Raw genomic sequence first — 17,899 nt, forward strand, 5'->3', positions numbered from 1 at the left:
TTTCTTGGGAAGAATTTGATATTGAGTTTTTCAAATCCTGTAGATCAACTTTTATATTCTTAATTTCACTTTCTTGAGTATTAATTTTTTGCTTTAACTGAGAGAGCCAAGGATTTATTGTTTTAGTCAAATCCGCCACAAGATCCCAGATAGTTTCCAGAGTTACCTCTTTGGGATTTTTTTTAATGTAAAAGAAGATTGTTTAGAAGAAAAATCAATATTCTCACCAGCTGTAAATCCCTCCTGTTTGCAGTTCTCCTGCTTGCAGACAAGCTGTGATGTTGGCAAATCCCCAGAAGGTAGAGGAATACTCTGTACATACAGGGATTCCATCTCCATGCTCTCCTCCAAGTTCCCACTAGCCTCCGGGAGGGGTTGAACACCGACATCCGATGACTTCCCCACCCGCGGGGAGCTGGTAATCTGGGGAGGGGGAGGAGGCACTCCAGCGTTGGGTCCCAGAGTGGTTCCATGGCCCAAGGAGAACGCCTCTGTTTCGCCCCGGTGCGTCTCCAGCAGGCGTGCCGATGCTCCCATGCCGTCCTGCATTCAACGCAGGAGCTCCTCCATTCTGCTGAGACCGGCTGGGCCCAAACGCCGCGAGGCTCCAGAGGCATCACGTCCACGCCTCTTCGGCATATTTAAGGTAAACAAAGTGAAGAAAAGTACTATAGCTCTCTAATGCGAATCAACTCAGCCAATGTTAATCTGCCATCTTGGATCCGGATAACAGTGCTAAGAAAAAACTATCCCTAAAACTCCCTTGCTACGTAAGTGAGCAAGGTACTTAAAATAAATCCCTGAGCTTATCTGTTTAGTTTTAGTATTCCCTTTTCCCAAGTTTGTAAGCAATTTCCCAGCAAAGTATTGCCAGTGATGATCTTTCTGTTATTTCACAGGTACAGGAGTGAAAGTTAGTCTCTTTAGATTCTAAGAAAATCTGAACATAGGCCTATGGCTGACAGGCTCCAAAGGGAAGATTAGGTTCTTACCTTGAAAATCTTCTTTCTAGTAGAAAGGCATTTGAGTCTTGAACCAGCAGGTTAGTCACCTCCTAACTGCAAGTTGTGTAGAAGACATCATCTATATTTTTTAGCTCTGCCTCCTGCATCACTGGGCTGGGCTGTAGCTCCTCAGTTCATACCAAAGCAGTTGACAACCACTATAAGAGGAGAAATAACCAGGAAGGGTATAGGGACTTCCCTAAGAAAGCCAATTCTGTTCTGCTCTGCAATGATTACAATTAAACAAATCAATGTTAATAGCCACATAATCTAAAACAAGGTGGAATGAACAAGCTACCCAACCGAGTGCAACTAGCACTAATACTTAGCATTTCTCACAGTCCCTTTCTTGCTTCTAAGCAAGAGAGAATGAAGTCATTACTCTTCATACCTGTCTGACAGGAGAAAACCAAACATCTTTTTCACTCAGAGGGTGGTGGATACCTGGAATGCGCTTACGGAGGTTGTGATAGGACAGAGTACCCTACCGGGCTTCAAGGAAGGATTGGATAAATTCCTGAAGGACACGGGGATTGAGGGATACAGATAGAGGCAGAGACAGATTATGAAAGGGCTTAGGAAGAAGGATAAGGGGGATTAAAAGGTTTAGACAACGATCACCTTACAGGTCATGGACCTGATGGGCTGCCGCGGGAGCGGACTGCTGGGTGCGATGGACCTCTGGTCTGACCCAGCGGAGGCAACTTCTTATGTTCTTATGTTCTTATCTGGTAATACATGTCCAAGACAATAAGCAGGCTAAATGAAATCTGACAGGGCGGGCCTTTGAGACTCGTATGCTTTTCTACTAGAAAGAAGATTAGCGGTAAGAACATAAGAATTGCGGCTGCTGGGTCAGACCAGTGGTCCATCATGCCCAGCAGTCCGCTCACACGGCAGCCCTTAGGTCAAAGACCAGTGCCCTGAGGCCAGCCTTACCTGCGTACATTCTGATTCAGCAGGAACTTTTCTAACTTTGTCTTGAATCCCTGGAGGGTGTTTTCCTCTTTAACAGCCTCCAGAAGAGTGTTCCAGTTTTCTACCACTCTCTGGGTGAAGAAGAACTTCCTTATGTTTGTACAGAACCTATCCCCTTTTAACTTTAGAGAATGCCCTCTAGTTCTCTCCATCTTGGAGAGGGTGAACAACCTATCTTTATCTACTAAGTATATTCCCTTCATTATCTTGAATGTTTTGACCATGTCCCCTCTCAGTCTCCTCTTTTCGTGATCCCCTTCTTAATCATTCTTAGCATTGTTTGCCCTTTTTGTCGTCACCACACATTACGCGGTCGACTTCATTGACTTCTTGTCCAGTACTCCCAAGTCTCTTTCCTGGGGGGTCTCTCCAAGTACTGCACCTGACATCCTATATTTGTCTATAAGATTTTTTTTTACCGACATGCATCACCTTACACTTATCACATTACATTAGGGATTTCTATTCTGCCATTACCTTGCGGTTCATGGCGGATTACAAAAGAGTTAAAGAGGGTGTTTTACAAAAAGATTTCTGGTCCTTTTTTGGGGGAAAAAAAAGAGTAGAGCAGGTTTGCTCTAAACCTCATGTGCCATATTGCAGCCCATTTCTCGAGCGTGTTTGTCACGTTACAGGTCTTCGCAATCCTCCTGCGTCTTCACTACTCTGAATAACTTCGTATCTGCTGCATAAGAACATAAGAATTGCCACTGCTGGGTCAGACCAGTGATCCATCATCCCTAGCAGTCTGCTCACGCGGTGGCCCTCTGGTTAAAGACCAGCACCCTAACTGAGAGTAGCCCTTCCTGTGTATGTTCTGGTTCAGCAGGAACTTGTCTAACTTTGTCTTGAATCCCTGGAGGGTGGTTTTCCTATGACAGACTCTGGAAGAGCGTTCCAATTCTCTACCACTCTCTGGGTGAAGAGGAACTTCCTTATGTTCGTACGGAATCTATCCCCTTTAGATTTTAGAGCTTGCCCTCTCATTCTCCCTTGGAGAGGGTGAACAACTTGTCCTTATCTACTAAGTCTATTCCCTTCAGTATCTTGAATGTTTCGATCATGTCCCCTCTCAATCTCCTCTGTTCGAGGGAGAAGAGGCTCAGTTTCTCTAATCTTTCGCTGTATGGCAAATCCTCCAGCTCTTCTCTGGACCCTTTCAAGTAGTACCGTGTCCTTCTTCATGTACGGCGACCAGTGCTGGATGCAGTACTCCAGGTGAGGGCACACCATGGCCCAGTACAGTGGCAGGATAACCCTCTCCGATCTGTTCGTGATCCCCTTCTTTATCATTCGTAGCATTCTGTTCGCCCTTTTCGCTGCCGCCGCACATTGCGTGGACTGCTTCATCGACTTGTTGATCAGAACTCCCAAGTCTCTTTCCTGGGAGGTCCCTCCAAGTACCGCCCCGGACATCCTGTATTCGTGCATGAGATTTTTGTTAACTACATGCATCACTTTACACTTATCCACGTTGAACCTCATCTGCCATGTTGATGCCCATTCTTCGATCTTGATTATGTTGCGTTGCAGATCTTCGCAATTTCCCTGTGTCTTCACTATTCTGAATAACTTTGTATCGTCTGCAAATTTAATCACCTCACTCATCGTACTAATGTCCAGATCGTTTATAAAGATGTTGAAGAGCACGGGTCCAAGCATCGAGCCCTGTGACACCCCACTGATGATGATCTTCCAGTCCAAGTATTGTCCATTTACCCCACTCTCTGTTTCCTGTGCTCTAGCCAGTTTTTATCCATGTGAGTATTTCACCCTCGATTTCATGGCTTGCAATTTTCCGAAGTAGTCGTTCATGCGGACCTTGTCAAATGCCTTCTGAAAATTCAGATATACAATGTCGACCGGGTCGCCCTTGTCTGTTTACTCCCTCAAAGAAATGCAGCAAGTTCGTCAAACATGATCTGTCTTTGCTAAAACTGTGCTGACTGGTCCTCATCAGTCCGTGTCCATCAAGGTGATCAATGATGTGGTCCTTTATCAGCGACTCTACCATCTTTCCCGGTACCAAGGTCAGACTCACCGGTCTGTAGTTTCCCATATCTCCCCTCAAACTTCTTTTGAAGATCGACGTAACATTCGCCACCTTCCAGTCTTCTGGAATCTTTCCTGATTTGATCGACAGATTAGCTATTAGTTGAAGCAGTTCAGCTTTGGTCCCTTTCAGTTCCTTGATGACCCTCGAATGGATGCCATCCAGTCCCGTGGATTTATCGCTCTTAAGCCTATCAATCTGCCTACACACCTCCTCTAGACTGACTGTCAATCCTGTCAACTTTCCGTCTTCGTTTCCAGCATATAGCCTGATGGATTCCGGTATGCTGTATAAATCTTCGCTAAATACAGACGCAAAAAATGTGTTCAGTTTGTCGGCGATTGTTTTGTCTTCCTTTAGCACTCCCTTTATTCCCCACCGCTTCCTTTGCGGGTCGTTTCCCCTTAATGTATTGAAAGAATGGGTTGAAGTTCTTCGGCTCCTTGGCTATTTTTTCCTTGTAGTCTCTTTTGGCCCCTCTTACCGCCTGATGGCACCTATTTTGATGTTTGTGCTTTTTCCAGTTTTCATCCGTTTTTGACCTTTTCCATTCCTTAAACAAAGTCTTCTTGTCTCTGATCACTTCCTTCACCGCTACAGTGAGCCACGCCAGTTCCTTGTTCTTTTTCCTCTTGGATCCCTTGTTGATACATGGTATATATAGATTTTGCGCCTCGGTGACTATGTCCTTAAAAAGGGACCATGCTTGCTCTAGCGTTTTTACAGTGCTTATCCTCTTCTTAATCTTCTTCATCCTTTTGTAATTCCCTTTTCGGAAATTCAGTGCCGTGGCCATTGTTCTGGATCGATGCTTTGCCCCTGTGTCCAGGTTGAAGCAGATCATATTGTGATCACTACTTCCCAGCGTCCCTTCTACTTCTACACCTTGCACCAGTCCTCGTAGTCCATTTAGAATTAAGTCCAGAATTGCATTTCCTCTCGTATTTTCCTTGACAAGTTCCAGGAAGCAATCACCTACAGCATCCAGGAACTTAGTCTCCCTACTGCAGCCAGAGGTGACTAGGTTCCACCGCCTAGATTTTAAGCGGTTTATAAATTTTTTTAAATAAATAAATATCTGAATGGTTTGTATATATTGTATTTTTGGCAATAAGGAGAGATTTAAATATGAATACCTGCAAGATTCGGTATTCTTTAAGTGGAAATGAAGCTCATAGGTTGAGGGTGAAAAAGGATGGACTTGGGAGTAATGTATGGAAATAACAGTAGTTATGGTAATGATGGTGGATGCGTGGAATGGCCTCCTAGTGGAGGTATAGAGATGAACACTGTATCTGAATTCAAGAACAAAGAATCTGTATGAGAGAGGAAGAGATGGAAGATACTGGGCTGTTGGTGTGGATGGGCCATGTGGTCGTTATTTTATGTTTAAGTTTAAATAATGCTTTCCTTCTTTTCCCTCCTAGACAGAGTTTGGAAAGAGTCGAGCCAATCTTGCTTTGTGTGGTTCCAGTCCCACCATGCCTCATGTGGGCCTTCTGTTCTGGGCCTGTTTGCTGTCTCTCTGCTGGCTCACATCATTCAGTTCAAAGGAGTATCAGTTTGCTACTGCCAGGGTTCAGCTCTCTTTCAAAGGTAAGAACCTCTCTGTTGGACATCTGCTAACCAGAAAGCAGGGACTAAAACGCAGGTGCTGTTTTGTCAACAAGGTCAGGAACATACATTTTGGAAGCAGTGTTTAAAGGAATTTCCACAGGAAAATGGGGTTATGTACCAAAACTCTCCCTTTTGAAAACTGTTTCCTCCAGAATGAAAAGTGGGTGCTTGGGGTGCTGCTGTTACAGGGATTTCATCTGTTTCCTCTTGCCTTTCCATGCATACATTTGAACCAGAGAAGTATATAGGGAAAAGCTTCACTATGCCACCACAGGCTAGGCAAGTTTTGAAAGGGAAGCTCCAGAGAGAGCTTTCTTTTTAGAATTAATTTGCAGATCCACAGTACCATGTAGACAGGCTCATAGCAAGATACTTTGATTGACATAAAGCTTGTTGGTGCTAGCAAGAGAGAATTTTCATCTTCTGGCCTTACTTTTAGAGATTCTGTTTTAAAAGAAATAAGAATTTTTCAAGGCTGATTTTTAGGCAATTATATAAAACCTTTTTTTTTTTAAACATGGTTTGTACTTAATGAAGCTACTTAACTGATCTTTGTTTTATTGTCCAGAATTCTGTATCATTTATTGGCTTTACTGTTATTTCCCTTTAAGGAGAACTATAAAAATCTTCAGTTGGCCTATTTTTAGTATTTAGTTTCTGTATCTTTAAAATTTGGACTCTGATCTAAGAATTGGTTGTTAAGAGGTTTATAAAACTAGTATTAATTGAAATTAGTTGCTACTGCTTTTTATACTTGTTCTTTACCAGGGCTTTCTGGCTTACTGATTATACATATGTGATTGTACTTGTTGCATCGTTTCAAACCAATGTTAGCACCATACGATTTTTGAACTGTAATTCAGGCTATGGTCTTGTCGAGACTTGACTACTGTAATGCCCTTTATCTTGGAATAACAAAGGTTAGATGTAAAGCGTTACAGGTTGCCCAGAACGCGGCAGATCTGATACTGGGTTTGTCTAAATATGATCATATTTTGCCTCATTTACAGAAACTCCATTGGCTTCCGGTCGCCTTCAGAATCCAGTATAAAGTTTTAATGATTTTTTCACCAATTTTTGTACGGAAATATTCCAGAAATTATAAAAAATAATATATCTAGTTATATTCCAAAACGATCTTTGCGTTCTGAGAATTTGGCCCTGCTGAAGATGACCGTGAACCCAAGATTGGTCAATACTGGCAAAAAGACTCTGCTTTACATAGTAAGATAGTAGATGACGGCAGATAAAGACCCGAATGGTCCATCCAGTCTGCCCAACCTGATTCAATTTAAATTTTTTAATTTTTTCTTCTTAGCTATTTCTGGGAAAGAATCCAAAGCTTTACCCTGTACTGTGCTTGGGTTCCAACAGCCGAAATCTCTGTTAAGACTTACTCCAGCCCATCTACACCCTCCCAGCCATTGAAGCCTTCCCCAGCCCATCCTCCACCAAACGGCCATATACAGTCAAAGTTTTACTTTCCACCACCTCTCTCGGGAGTGCATTCCAGGCATCCACTACCCTCTCCGTAAAGTAGAATTTCCTAACATTGCCCCTGAATCTACCACCCCTCAACCTCAAATTATGTCCTCTGGTTTTACCATTTTCCTTTCTCTGGAAAAGATTTTATTCTACGTTAATACCCTTCAAGTATTTGAACATCTGAAGCATATCTCCCCTGTCTCTCCTTTATCTAGGGTATACATATTCAGGAGGAAAGGAGAGACAGGGGAGATATGATTCAGACGTTCAAATACTTGAAGGGTATTAATGTAGAACAAAATCTTTTCCAGAGAAAGGAAAATGGTAAAACCAGAGGACATAATTTGAGATTGAGGGATGGTAGATTCAGGGGCAATATTAGGAAATTCTACTTTACGGAGAGGGTAGTGGATGCCTGGAATGCGCTCCCGAGAGAGGTGGTGGAGAGTAAAACTGTGACTGTGTTCATCCTCTGGGATGAACACAGAGGATTTAGAATCAGAAAATAATATTAAATATTGAACTAAGGCCAGTACTGGGCAGACTTGCACGGTCTATGTCTGTATATGGCCGTTTGGTGGAGGATGGGCTGGGGAGGGCTTCAATGGCTGGGAGGGTGTAGATGGGCTGGAGTAAGTCTTAACAGAGATTTCGGCAGTTGGAACCCAAGCACAGCACCGGGTAAAGCTTTGGATTCTTTGCAGGAGTTAAGATTTGGAACTCTTTGGTAGGACAGATATGGAATTGCTGTGAGAGGGGTATGTTTAGAAAATTACTTAAAACCCAGTTTTTATTGATGCTTTCTTTTAGTCATACACTTTTCTTAGGTAAATTTGAACTGTTTGTGATCCATAGTTATGATATTAATCTATATCCATGGCACAATATTGACATTTATCTGTTTTAAGTTTTGTTTTAATGTAAAGCTATGCTAGCATTTTTTAGCCATGAATTTTATGATGTTTTAAGATTATGTATGTATACTTTGTCAACTGTTTAGTTGTAAACTATATAGAAATTTTTTTAATAAATAAATATTTATTGGGCTAAAATTTAAAGAAATTTAATGCTCTATGGCTTAATTTGTACATTCAGTATATTTTAATTTATACCTGGCCTTTATTGTGGTGCTGTTGAATCAGCTGTGGGTTTTAAATTTTATTGATATTCATTCATGTTTATGGAAGGTATTAGAAAGTTATTGTTTTATATATTATTTAATATATATGGTTTCCACACCACCTAGAGCCATTTTAAAGAAAAGCAAGTTGTCAAAGTAAATAAATGACTGATTAGAGAGCTGTGTTCCCTGAGGTTATTGGAAACTGTTTTGGGAATTATTTTTACATAGCACTTTACAAAGGTATTCTTTAAGCAGAAATTTAAAATGATTTTATAGGGAAGAAAAGCTCCAGTTAAATCACCCTGACTGGGATGATCCCTGGATTCTCAATGTCACCTAACCAAATAGTGCTGCTGAAAATTCAGAGAGACTGGTGTGGCACTCTCCAATTAGTTACTCCTGCTATATGTTAAATATGTGGAGGGGCATAATCGAAAGGGACGTCTAAGTCCTTTTACGTCCATCTCACAAGTCGTCCAAAGTTAAAAAGAGCCTAAGACACATTTTCGAAAGATACGTCCAACTTTTTTTTACTTTCGAAAATCGTCTAATTATATATCCTGCCGATCTGATCGTCCAAGCCGCTAAATCGTCCATCTTTATACCACATTTCCGTCCAACTTTTCGTCCAAGTCCAAAACGCCTAGAACAAGCCCTGTTGGACGTGGGAGGGGTCTGCAAAGTGAGGGACTGAGCACCCAGACATGCCACCTAAATAGTGGGGTACCTTACAGGGCACTGCTGTGAACTTCATAAAAAGGGTACCATGGCTTCTCCTTGTTACAGCTCCCTTATAGGTGATGGTGAGCCTCCCAAACCACCTCCAGAATCCCCTAGACCAGGGGTGTCCAATGTCGGTGCTCGAGGGCCGCAATCCAGTCGGGTTTTCAGGATTTCCCCAATGAATATGCATGAGATCTATGTGCATTCACTGCTTTCAATGCATATTCATTGGGGAAATCCTGAAAACCCGACTGGATTGCGGCCCTCGAGGACCGACATTGGACACCCCTGCCCTAGACCCACTTATCTACCACCCCAATAGCTGTTATGGCTGCAGGAGCCACTTATATGTCAGTCAAAAAGGGTTTTGGGGGTTTGTAGGGCAGTGCACATGTTTAAGTATCAATGCAGTGATTAAAGGGGCTTATGGGCATGGGTCCCCTTCTCTATGGATCCCTAACCCATCCCCAAGATGACTTAAGCTGCCTCTGGGCTGGACGACTGGAGGCTGAAATTTAAAGTTGTGAATATAATTTTTATGGGGGTGGGGTGGGGGTTGGTGATCACTGGGGTAGTGTGTGGGGGTCTGTGTTATGTGTTTTCAGTGCTTATCTGGTGAGTTTAGGTGGGTTTTTGTGACTTAGACCATGTAAAACATGGTCTAAGTCATGTCCAAGTTCCGTCTAGGCTCTGTTGTTAAACTTTCGGTTTTATATGCAGTACGACTAAGTCTAAGCCGGCCCACATCCCGCCCAACTCCCACCCTCGACACGCCCCGTTTAGCTTTGGACATTGAGCGGCACTATGGAGGCCTAGGTCGTTTAGAAATATGTCCAAAACCCGGTTTTATTATCGGCACTTGGACGTTTTTGAGAAATGTTCATCCAAGTGCCGACTTAGGCCGGTTTTTGGATGTTTTTGTCTTTCGATTATGAGCCCCATATTGTTCCTGTCTCCCAGGAATAGAAGTACATCTTTATGTGAACACAGTTTGTGCTATTGCCAATGTTTTACAGTTTTTCCCAGCACCTTTCAGTTAAATGAACACCGTTATTGAATTTACAAAAATTAACTATAAAACTTCAAAAATTGATTTCTAAATTATATCATTGAACTTAAAACATAAATTACATTTATAAAACAATTATTTGACACCATACAGGTTTAAGGAGGATTTTCTGACCAATTAAGAACTGGGTAGGAGATATTCTTAAATCCCAAATTCCTGGAGCACTTGAGGCCTTTTCCTCCTTTTCCTTATATAACACTGGCCAATACTCATTTTGATGCCTCAGACCTGTTTCTGGGTATATTTGACCTGCTGATTCAAGAAAATGGCACTAGTTTTCTCCTATCAGCTGTAGTTTTTGAGATACAGAACAAATGCCAGATCCAGCAGAAATTGTATCATAGTGTTTGCTAGGCCCTGCTATAGAACTGCTGATAGAGATCTAGGTGAGTCACTTTATTCCCTCCAACTTGCCCCACCCCCCACCCTACCCAGGGTCTGCAACTCATATATAGTTTCAAGTTTATTAAAAAAAAATTTATACTGCTTAATCAAATTTCTAGGCGGTGTACAGAAATAAAACAAGTTAGAATTAAAATACTCAACAGAATCAGGTTGGGTTAGTAGACACATACAAAAACATATATACTAACAAGGCTTACCTCCATGGATGTTAATTTCTCTGCTTGGTCTCCTTTGAAGATTTGTTCAGATTCTGGTACGTTGGATGTGTCCTCTTTGGTAAATACTGACGAAAAGAACATGTTTAGTCTTTCTGCGACTTCTTTCTCCTCCTTCACCACTCCTTTTCTATCTCTGTCATCCAGCAGTCCCACCTCTTCCCTTGCTGGCTGCTTCCCTTTAACATATCTGAAGAATGGTTTGAAATTTCATGCTTCCCTGGCTAGCCTCTCTTCGTATTTTCTTTTTGCTTTTCTAACCACGGGGTGACATTCTTTTTGATGCTTCCTGTGCTCTTTTCAGTTCTTCTCGGTTTTGTCCTTTTTCCATTTCCTGAATGAATTCTTCTTATCTCCTATCGCTTTCTTCACTTCTTTAGTTATCCACGCCAGGTCTTTTTGTTCGGTTCTTTTTGCACCCTTTTCTGAATCTAGGGATATACAGATTTTGCGCCTCGCTCACCGTGTCCTTGAATAAAGACCAGGCTTGCTCTACAGTCTGCCATTTCTTTGAGCTGTTCCTAAGTTTCTTCCTTGCCATTACCCTCATCGCTTTGTAGTTTCCTTTCTTGAAGTTAAGAGTTGTCGCTGTGGTTCTCTTTCCCTTCGGTATTTCTTCCGCAACTTTAAACTTGAACATATTGTGATCGCTGTTTCCCAATGGTCCCACTACTTCCACTTCCTTTGCAGGTCCTCTTAACCCATTAAGGATTAGATCCTGAGTGACATTCCCTCTCGTCGGCTCTCTGACAAGCTGCTCCATGAAGCAGTCCTGTATAGTGTCACCTACCGGGGTCTTGGTACGGTTAAGAAGACCCCTGATAGGGGGTAGTACACTCTTGATGCGGCTCCTAAAGGGGGAGACCTCACTGGTGTCTCACTATCCGGGCTTTGCCCCAAAAATAAAGCACCGTGAGTCAAGTTGAACCAAACATAATGTGTAAAGTTTAATTAGTCACTTAACACACCAACTAGAAATCACATAAGCAGTTATTACAGTTCAAGTTTCCTGGCTTCTCCAAAACAGGGCAAAGAAAGAAAAAAAAAAAATAAAAAAAATAATTGAAATCCTTTTAACTTTCACCCGGTCCGGTGAAAGCACAGCAAGCTTTCTGTCAAGTATAATTCCAGTCCAGGTCTTAGTGCTTTCTCTACTTTGCCCCACAGTCACTTAAAAAAAAACACAGCACAAGTAGTCTCTCTTAAGAAATTATCAAGCCGTGAGCTTGAGTCCTGGGCTTACCAATCACCACAGTCCAGTTTCTTCACCAGGTATTTGCATTTGGGGTTATAAAGTAAACTTTAAGCAGGAACCAAAAGACAAAACTAAAACCTTACTGCAGGCTCTTAAAGTGTCAGCCCTAATTAGCTCACAGTCCTGTAGTTCCCCTTGAGCTTCTGCACAGCTGCAGGGTAGCAAAACAATCAAGCTGGTGCAGCCCTGCTCTAAGCTTGTCTGTACCTCACAAACAATCAAAATTTAGTTCTTCCAAACTCTTCTCCATTATTATTCCTGCGCAGCTCCGTACCTGCAGTGTTTAGTGGCAAGTTGTCAAGCCCACATCCATGGCTTCTCCCATAACGGACTCCGGCATACACCCTTCATCCAGATCCATGCTTTCTGGGGTGTCCACCTGTTCTGCTGGTTCCAGGGGTATTGAAGCCTCACACTCCATTGGCTCTGGAGTGAGGTCTGGCCTTTTCCTGGCCCGGAGAACTCTCTCTGCCAGACTCTCTTGGGCAGCCTCCTCTAATGCTCTGGAGAGCTGCTTAAAAGGCCTAGGGCCACGCCCTACACTGGGTGTCTGTGCGCCTAGCTTGTATGTTCTTGGGCTCCCCCTCAGGCTGCAGGGCAGAATATCACTGGGAACTTGTTTAAATCTCTTAGTGTGGCTGGAGGTTTTCCTGGTCCGTGGAGTTATCCTATATTCTGGGCACTGCTCTAGGTTAGAAGGCTCAGGATAGGCAGCTAGGCTTTCAGGATCTTCTTGCTGATCCTTTTCAGAGAGAGCCTGGTCTCGAGTAAGACCTTGAGACAGGGGTTTTGTTCTGACATGACCGTCTCGGGGAGCGGAAATGTCACAATAGCCTCCAGGAATCCGGTCTCCCTAGCGCATTTTGAGTTTCCAAGACTCCAGTTGAAGTCTCCCATAACAATCATGTTACCGCTTTTGCATTCTCGCTTCATCTCGACTTTCATTTTTTCATCGTTAGCTTTGGTTTGCCCAGGTGGACATCATTTGGAGACCCCAATGATGTCCAGGTTCTCTTTTTTGGCCATGACTTCTAATTCTCCCATTTTGTTTCTTAGGCTCCTTGCATTAGTATACATGCAATTTAGGTCCTGATATTTTTTTGTCTTCATTTCCTTTCCCTGTGCTATGATCTTTATTTTCTTCTCCTGTGCTACAATCTTCTTATCCTCCTCCTCTGGATCAGTCAACTCCTGTGTTTTGCCCGTTGTGTCTTCCCAGCATTTTCCCCACTCAGTATCCTCACGGGATACCTTCTTCCAAATTGTTGACACTTGGTCGACTATTGGCTTTCCCCTTCTTCTTAGTTTAAAGCCTGTTCTATTCCTCTCTTGACGTTGTTTGCTAGAAGTCTAGTTCCTGCCGCGCTCAGGTGCAATCCATCTCTCCTGAAGAGCTTGCTCTTGCCCCAAAACGTTGTCATGAACATCAAAGAAGACATAAGTTCTCTTTGTTATACATGATGCCAAGGCTAATGGAACCGAGTGACTCAGGAGCACAATGACATTTTCTGCCTCTATTTTGCAGACTTACTAAATCTTTCTTCTCGCCCTCTCTTTCTATCCTCCTTCTTTGCAAGTGCAGTGTCATTGCTGGCTATGCTGCATGACGAAACATCTTGCCTCTGCATGATTAGAAATTGTCTGTCTTCTTCGATTTTCATTGTGACTAATCAAAAAGATGGATAAGATGTTCTTTGAAGGCTTCTTGATTTACCAGATCACGTTCGTTGCATCTGTGCCGGTTCTTTCTTAGCTTCTCATATTCATCATAAAGCTTCATCAATATGCAAATCCCTGAGTCAATAAGCAAATCCCTGATGTGGTATTCTTGCATGTTGCCAAATTTGCAAGACCTTGAACATTGCCAGATGAGCTGCCTCTTTTAAAGCAGCCTTTTTGTCAGTGTATCAGTACATCATTAATCGAAGAACATCCCCATTGTTTGGAAGATGTGAGCTGGACAGTTTGTCAGTGCCTTTTCCTAGCAGCCATCTTTCAGCACTGCTTCTAGTCTTTGACATTCTTACTTCTTAGTTTCCTAAAATGTGACATCAATTTGGTTTTCAACAGTCTAATCAGTTATAATCACTAAAATAACTTTCTGCTTTGCAGCAGTACTAGTACCAAATTGTTATTATTCAAATAACAATAAAAATGTTGTCAATAACAGCTTCAAAGAATAGATATTTAGTATCCAATCAATATCAAGTAAGTAACAGTTTCTAACCACATTACCACATTGTTATGAATAGCCAGCTGCTTTATGGGGATATTATAGGACTTTGAGCGACCTCTAAATTTGTCCTAAACTACTTTAGATTTTAGCCATATCTTATTTATATGAGTAGAACATATTATAATTCGTGGAGGCATCTTCTGATAAGGTTGAATTTTTACCATAATTATAGACCACCCTAAACAACAAGTTAGAACATAAGAATAGCCTTACTGGGTCAGACCAATGGTCCATCAAGCCCAGTAGCCCGTTCTCACGGTGGCCAATCCAGGTCGTTAGTACCTGGCCGAAACCCAAGGTGTAGCAATATTCCATGCTACTGTCTTTCTTAATAACAGACTATGGACTTTTCCTCCAGGAACTTGTCTAAACCTTTCTTAAAACCAGCTATGCTATTCGCTCTTACCACATCCTCTGTCAACGTGTTCCAGAGCTTAACTATTGGTTTTAACCCTTTCAGGACCAAGGGACATATTTGTCCCATAACTTTAAAATCCTATAAATTTTGATTGGGATAGTCTACAGTTCTAAATTTGATATGTACGGATTCCATATGATACTGCCTTTATGTAAACAAACTGGTTCCGACATTCATTCATTAGCGTCGTTGCCAGATTGACGAGAAGATTCACTTGCCACACTGTCCATAAGCCAGAAGTTTGATTTTTTTTTAAAAAAAATAATGATATTTCACAAAAAAAAATCAATTTTTTGGCATCTGCAAGCCCTTTTTACCATAAAAATGTCGTCAAAACCACAAAAATTGGCCTACGATCCTTATGGTCCTGAAAGGGTTAAGAGTATTTCCTTATAACTTCAGCGAGTGTCCCCCTAGTCTTTGTAATTTTTGACGGAGCGAAAAATCGATAAACTTGTACCCGTTCTACTCCGCTCAGGATTTTGTAGACTTCAATCATATCTCCCCTCAGCTGTCTCTTTTCCAAGCTGAAGAGCCCTAACTGTTTTAGTTTCAAGTTTCAAGTTTATTAATGGCTTGATATACCGACCATCACATTTATCTGGGTGGTTTACAATATTAAAAATTAGAACGTTTTAATATAATTTTTGATTTAGGTGGAGTAAAATAAAAGGAGGGTAAACCTAAAACTATGACAAATTAGGACTGATTGGAAACAAGAAGTTTTGGGGGATAGGGAAGTTTTAATTACAATGATAAATAAAAATAAAAGGAAGGGTAGGGGGAAGGGGAGTAACAAGAGGGAGGATGTCGCTTCTTAAAAGCTTTCCCCTCTTCCCCCCCCCCCCCCCGCCACACTTATTGGTAGGCATCTTTAAAGAGAAATGTTTTGAGATTTGTTTTAAATTTACTTAAGGAATTTTTATTGTGAAGATAAAATGGCATTGAATTCCAGAGCGAGGGAGCCACTACTGAGAAAATGAAATTTCTAATATAGTATAGGTTCTTGATTGAAGGTACTGTCCAATAGGTTTTGATTCATAGATCTAAGGACGCTAGGAGGGGAGTGTGGAATGAGATATTTATCTAGGAAGCCAGGGAGGTAAGAAATCTTGATTTTAAAAGTTAGAAGGAGAATTTTATATATAGTTTGGTGAGAGATCGGTAACCAGTGTAACTCTTGAAAAAGTGGGGTAACATGATTATATTTTTTGGCCTTAAAAATGAGTTTTATTGCGGTATTTTGGATCAGTTGTAATCTACGGATTTTAGTCTTTCCTCATCCGAGAAATCTATCCTCCTGAGGTTTAGCTACTAGATATTTGTCCATAGAATCCAGGGTCATTGGGACTGAAGGTACTAGAGGCTTGTTGTTGTTGGGTTGTTGTATTTTTTTTTTTTTGGGGGGGGGGTTGGGCTCTCCTTTTAAGCATGATGATCTGGGGTCAGGGCAAACACTGACATAACTACTGCACCAGGATAACTCTCTTTTGGTCTTCTCAAGCTCCAGCAGGTATTCTTGTTCCCTTTAATGCTGCTGTTGGATCTCATTATTCAGCAGCTGTAGCCAAATATTTTCTTAGCAATTTCATCCAGGTAGAACATGTTCATTATGGACCACCACAAAGTTAACATGAGTTGCTGTAGGGAAGAAGAAAACACTCTGGTTGAGGTGTTCAAAAAAGTGACCCAGGCCAAGCAGGTTCTGTCTATTTGGAACTGATGCTGAAGGGAGGCGAAGTCAAAAGTAACATGAGGAAATATTTTTTTTCATAGAAAGGGTGGTGGATGCTGGAATGCTGTCCTAAAAGAAGTGGTGGAATTCAAAAAGACGTGATATATATATATATAGTGGATCACTAAAAGACAAGAGGATATAAAACAAGAATAAACACGTCAACTAAGTAATGACTTTTATACTACTATGAGATCATAGGGAAAGTAACCTTCACTGCACGACAGGCATGACCTCAACCACATAAACATGGAGAAAGTAGCACTCAATACGTTGCATGTACAACCCCAACAAATATTCCTGGCAGACTTAATGGCCCATTTTTCTCTCTTATCTATTTATCTCTCTGTCTGTCTTTCTGTTTATAAATGTGGCTGATCAATGCTAAATATTTGGTAAATAAAAGACAACCAATTAATCTGTGATTGGATTGTTGACTATAACCTATTCCAAGACTTGTGTTAAGAACATGATTGTCTAGCTGTTTTCACATTATTGCACAAGGTTTGTTTTAATAATAATAATAATAATAATAATCAGTTTATATACCGCAAGGCCGTGAAGTTCTATGCGGTTTACAATAATTAAAAAATTACAATTAAAAGAAGTTGAATAGAACTAAAAAAAATTAAGAAGCCAATAATTAGAAACACTATAAATGGTCCATAATAAAATTTTTCCTAATTAGCTACCTAGATATTTTGTAAACAGATTTGTCTTTAAATATCTCCTAAATTCCCCATAAGTGTCAGTAAGCAAAAGCAGTTGTTCTTAATCCTTACCCCATAATGCTGCTTGATATGAAAAAAGATTTTGATGATGTTTTTAAAGCTTACAGGCAGAAAAACAAAATTCAGATGTGAGTTTCTCTTGTGTCTGTTGGTTGCAAAAGAGAAAAGCTCAATTATATATTTGGGAGATAAACCAAACAAAGCCTTAAGCAGAAGCAACCAAACTTAAACTTCACCCGTGCCTCCATTGGCAGCCAATGCAGTACTCGATAGGAGGGTGTTAACATGATCATATTTCTTCAACCTAAAAATCAACCTGACCCCCACATTTTGACAGATAGGGAGTGGATTAGGAGGAGTCTATTTTAATAACTTCAGTTTGAAGAAATTAGATGTGAGAGAACTAATTATTTAGCTATTGGAGTGATCATTTTTATATTTATATTGATCTGTTCTCTAAATACTGGTCTGATTCCTGATTGCATTGTGAACAAGGGCAATTGGATTTTAAGGTTCACATAGATTCTCCATTAGAGGGAAGAACATTATTTGTCATCCCCTCTTTTATCAAGCCACGTTGCAGAGCAGCACAAGCTAAATGCCGAGCCGCCCATTCTGATTCTATGGGTGGCTCAGGGAAAAGAGAAGTTATTTAGAAGAATTGGGATCTGTATGGTTATTTAGTGGCCCTTCTCTTAGATTGTCATATTTTGAACTTGATTTTTGTATTGGATAAAATGCTCTTCAGATCTTACATGATCTGGTCATTGTCATGCATAGAGGGAATTTATTTATTTAAGCATTTATAAGAACATAAGAACATAAGATTTACTGCTGATGGGTCAGACCAAT

General features: G+C 41.2%; 1 protein-coding gene across 3 annotated transcripts in view; it reads left to right on the plus strand.

The window, feature by feature from the left end:
• SEMA3F (semaphorin 3F) overlaps nt 1–17,899 on the plus strand; it is a 917,803-nt gene that overhangs the window by 64,013 nt on the left and 835,891 nt on the right. For 2 of the 3 annotated variants that reach the window (XM_033925950.1, XM_033925947.1), the window contains exon 2: nt 5,463–5,631. In XM_033925950.1, the coding sequence (XP_033781841.1) occupies nt 5,517–5,631 (115 nt within the window). In that variant the 5' untranslated portion in view covers nt 5,463–5,516. The remainder of the gene's footprint in view (nt 1–5,462; nt 5,632–17,899) is intronic. The other variant, XM_033925948.1, reaches the window with a different exon arrangement.

Source organism: Geotrypetes seraphini, chromosome 17 (genome assembly GCF_902459505.1).
Source record: "Geotrypetes seraphini chromosome 17, aGeoSer1.1, whole genome shotgun sequence".
Classification (NCBI taxonomy): Eukaryota; Metazoa; Chordata; class Amphibia; order Gymnophiona; family Dermophiidae; genus Geotrypetes; species Geotrypetes seraphini.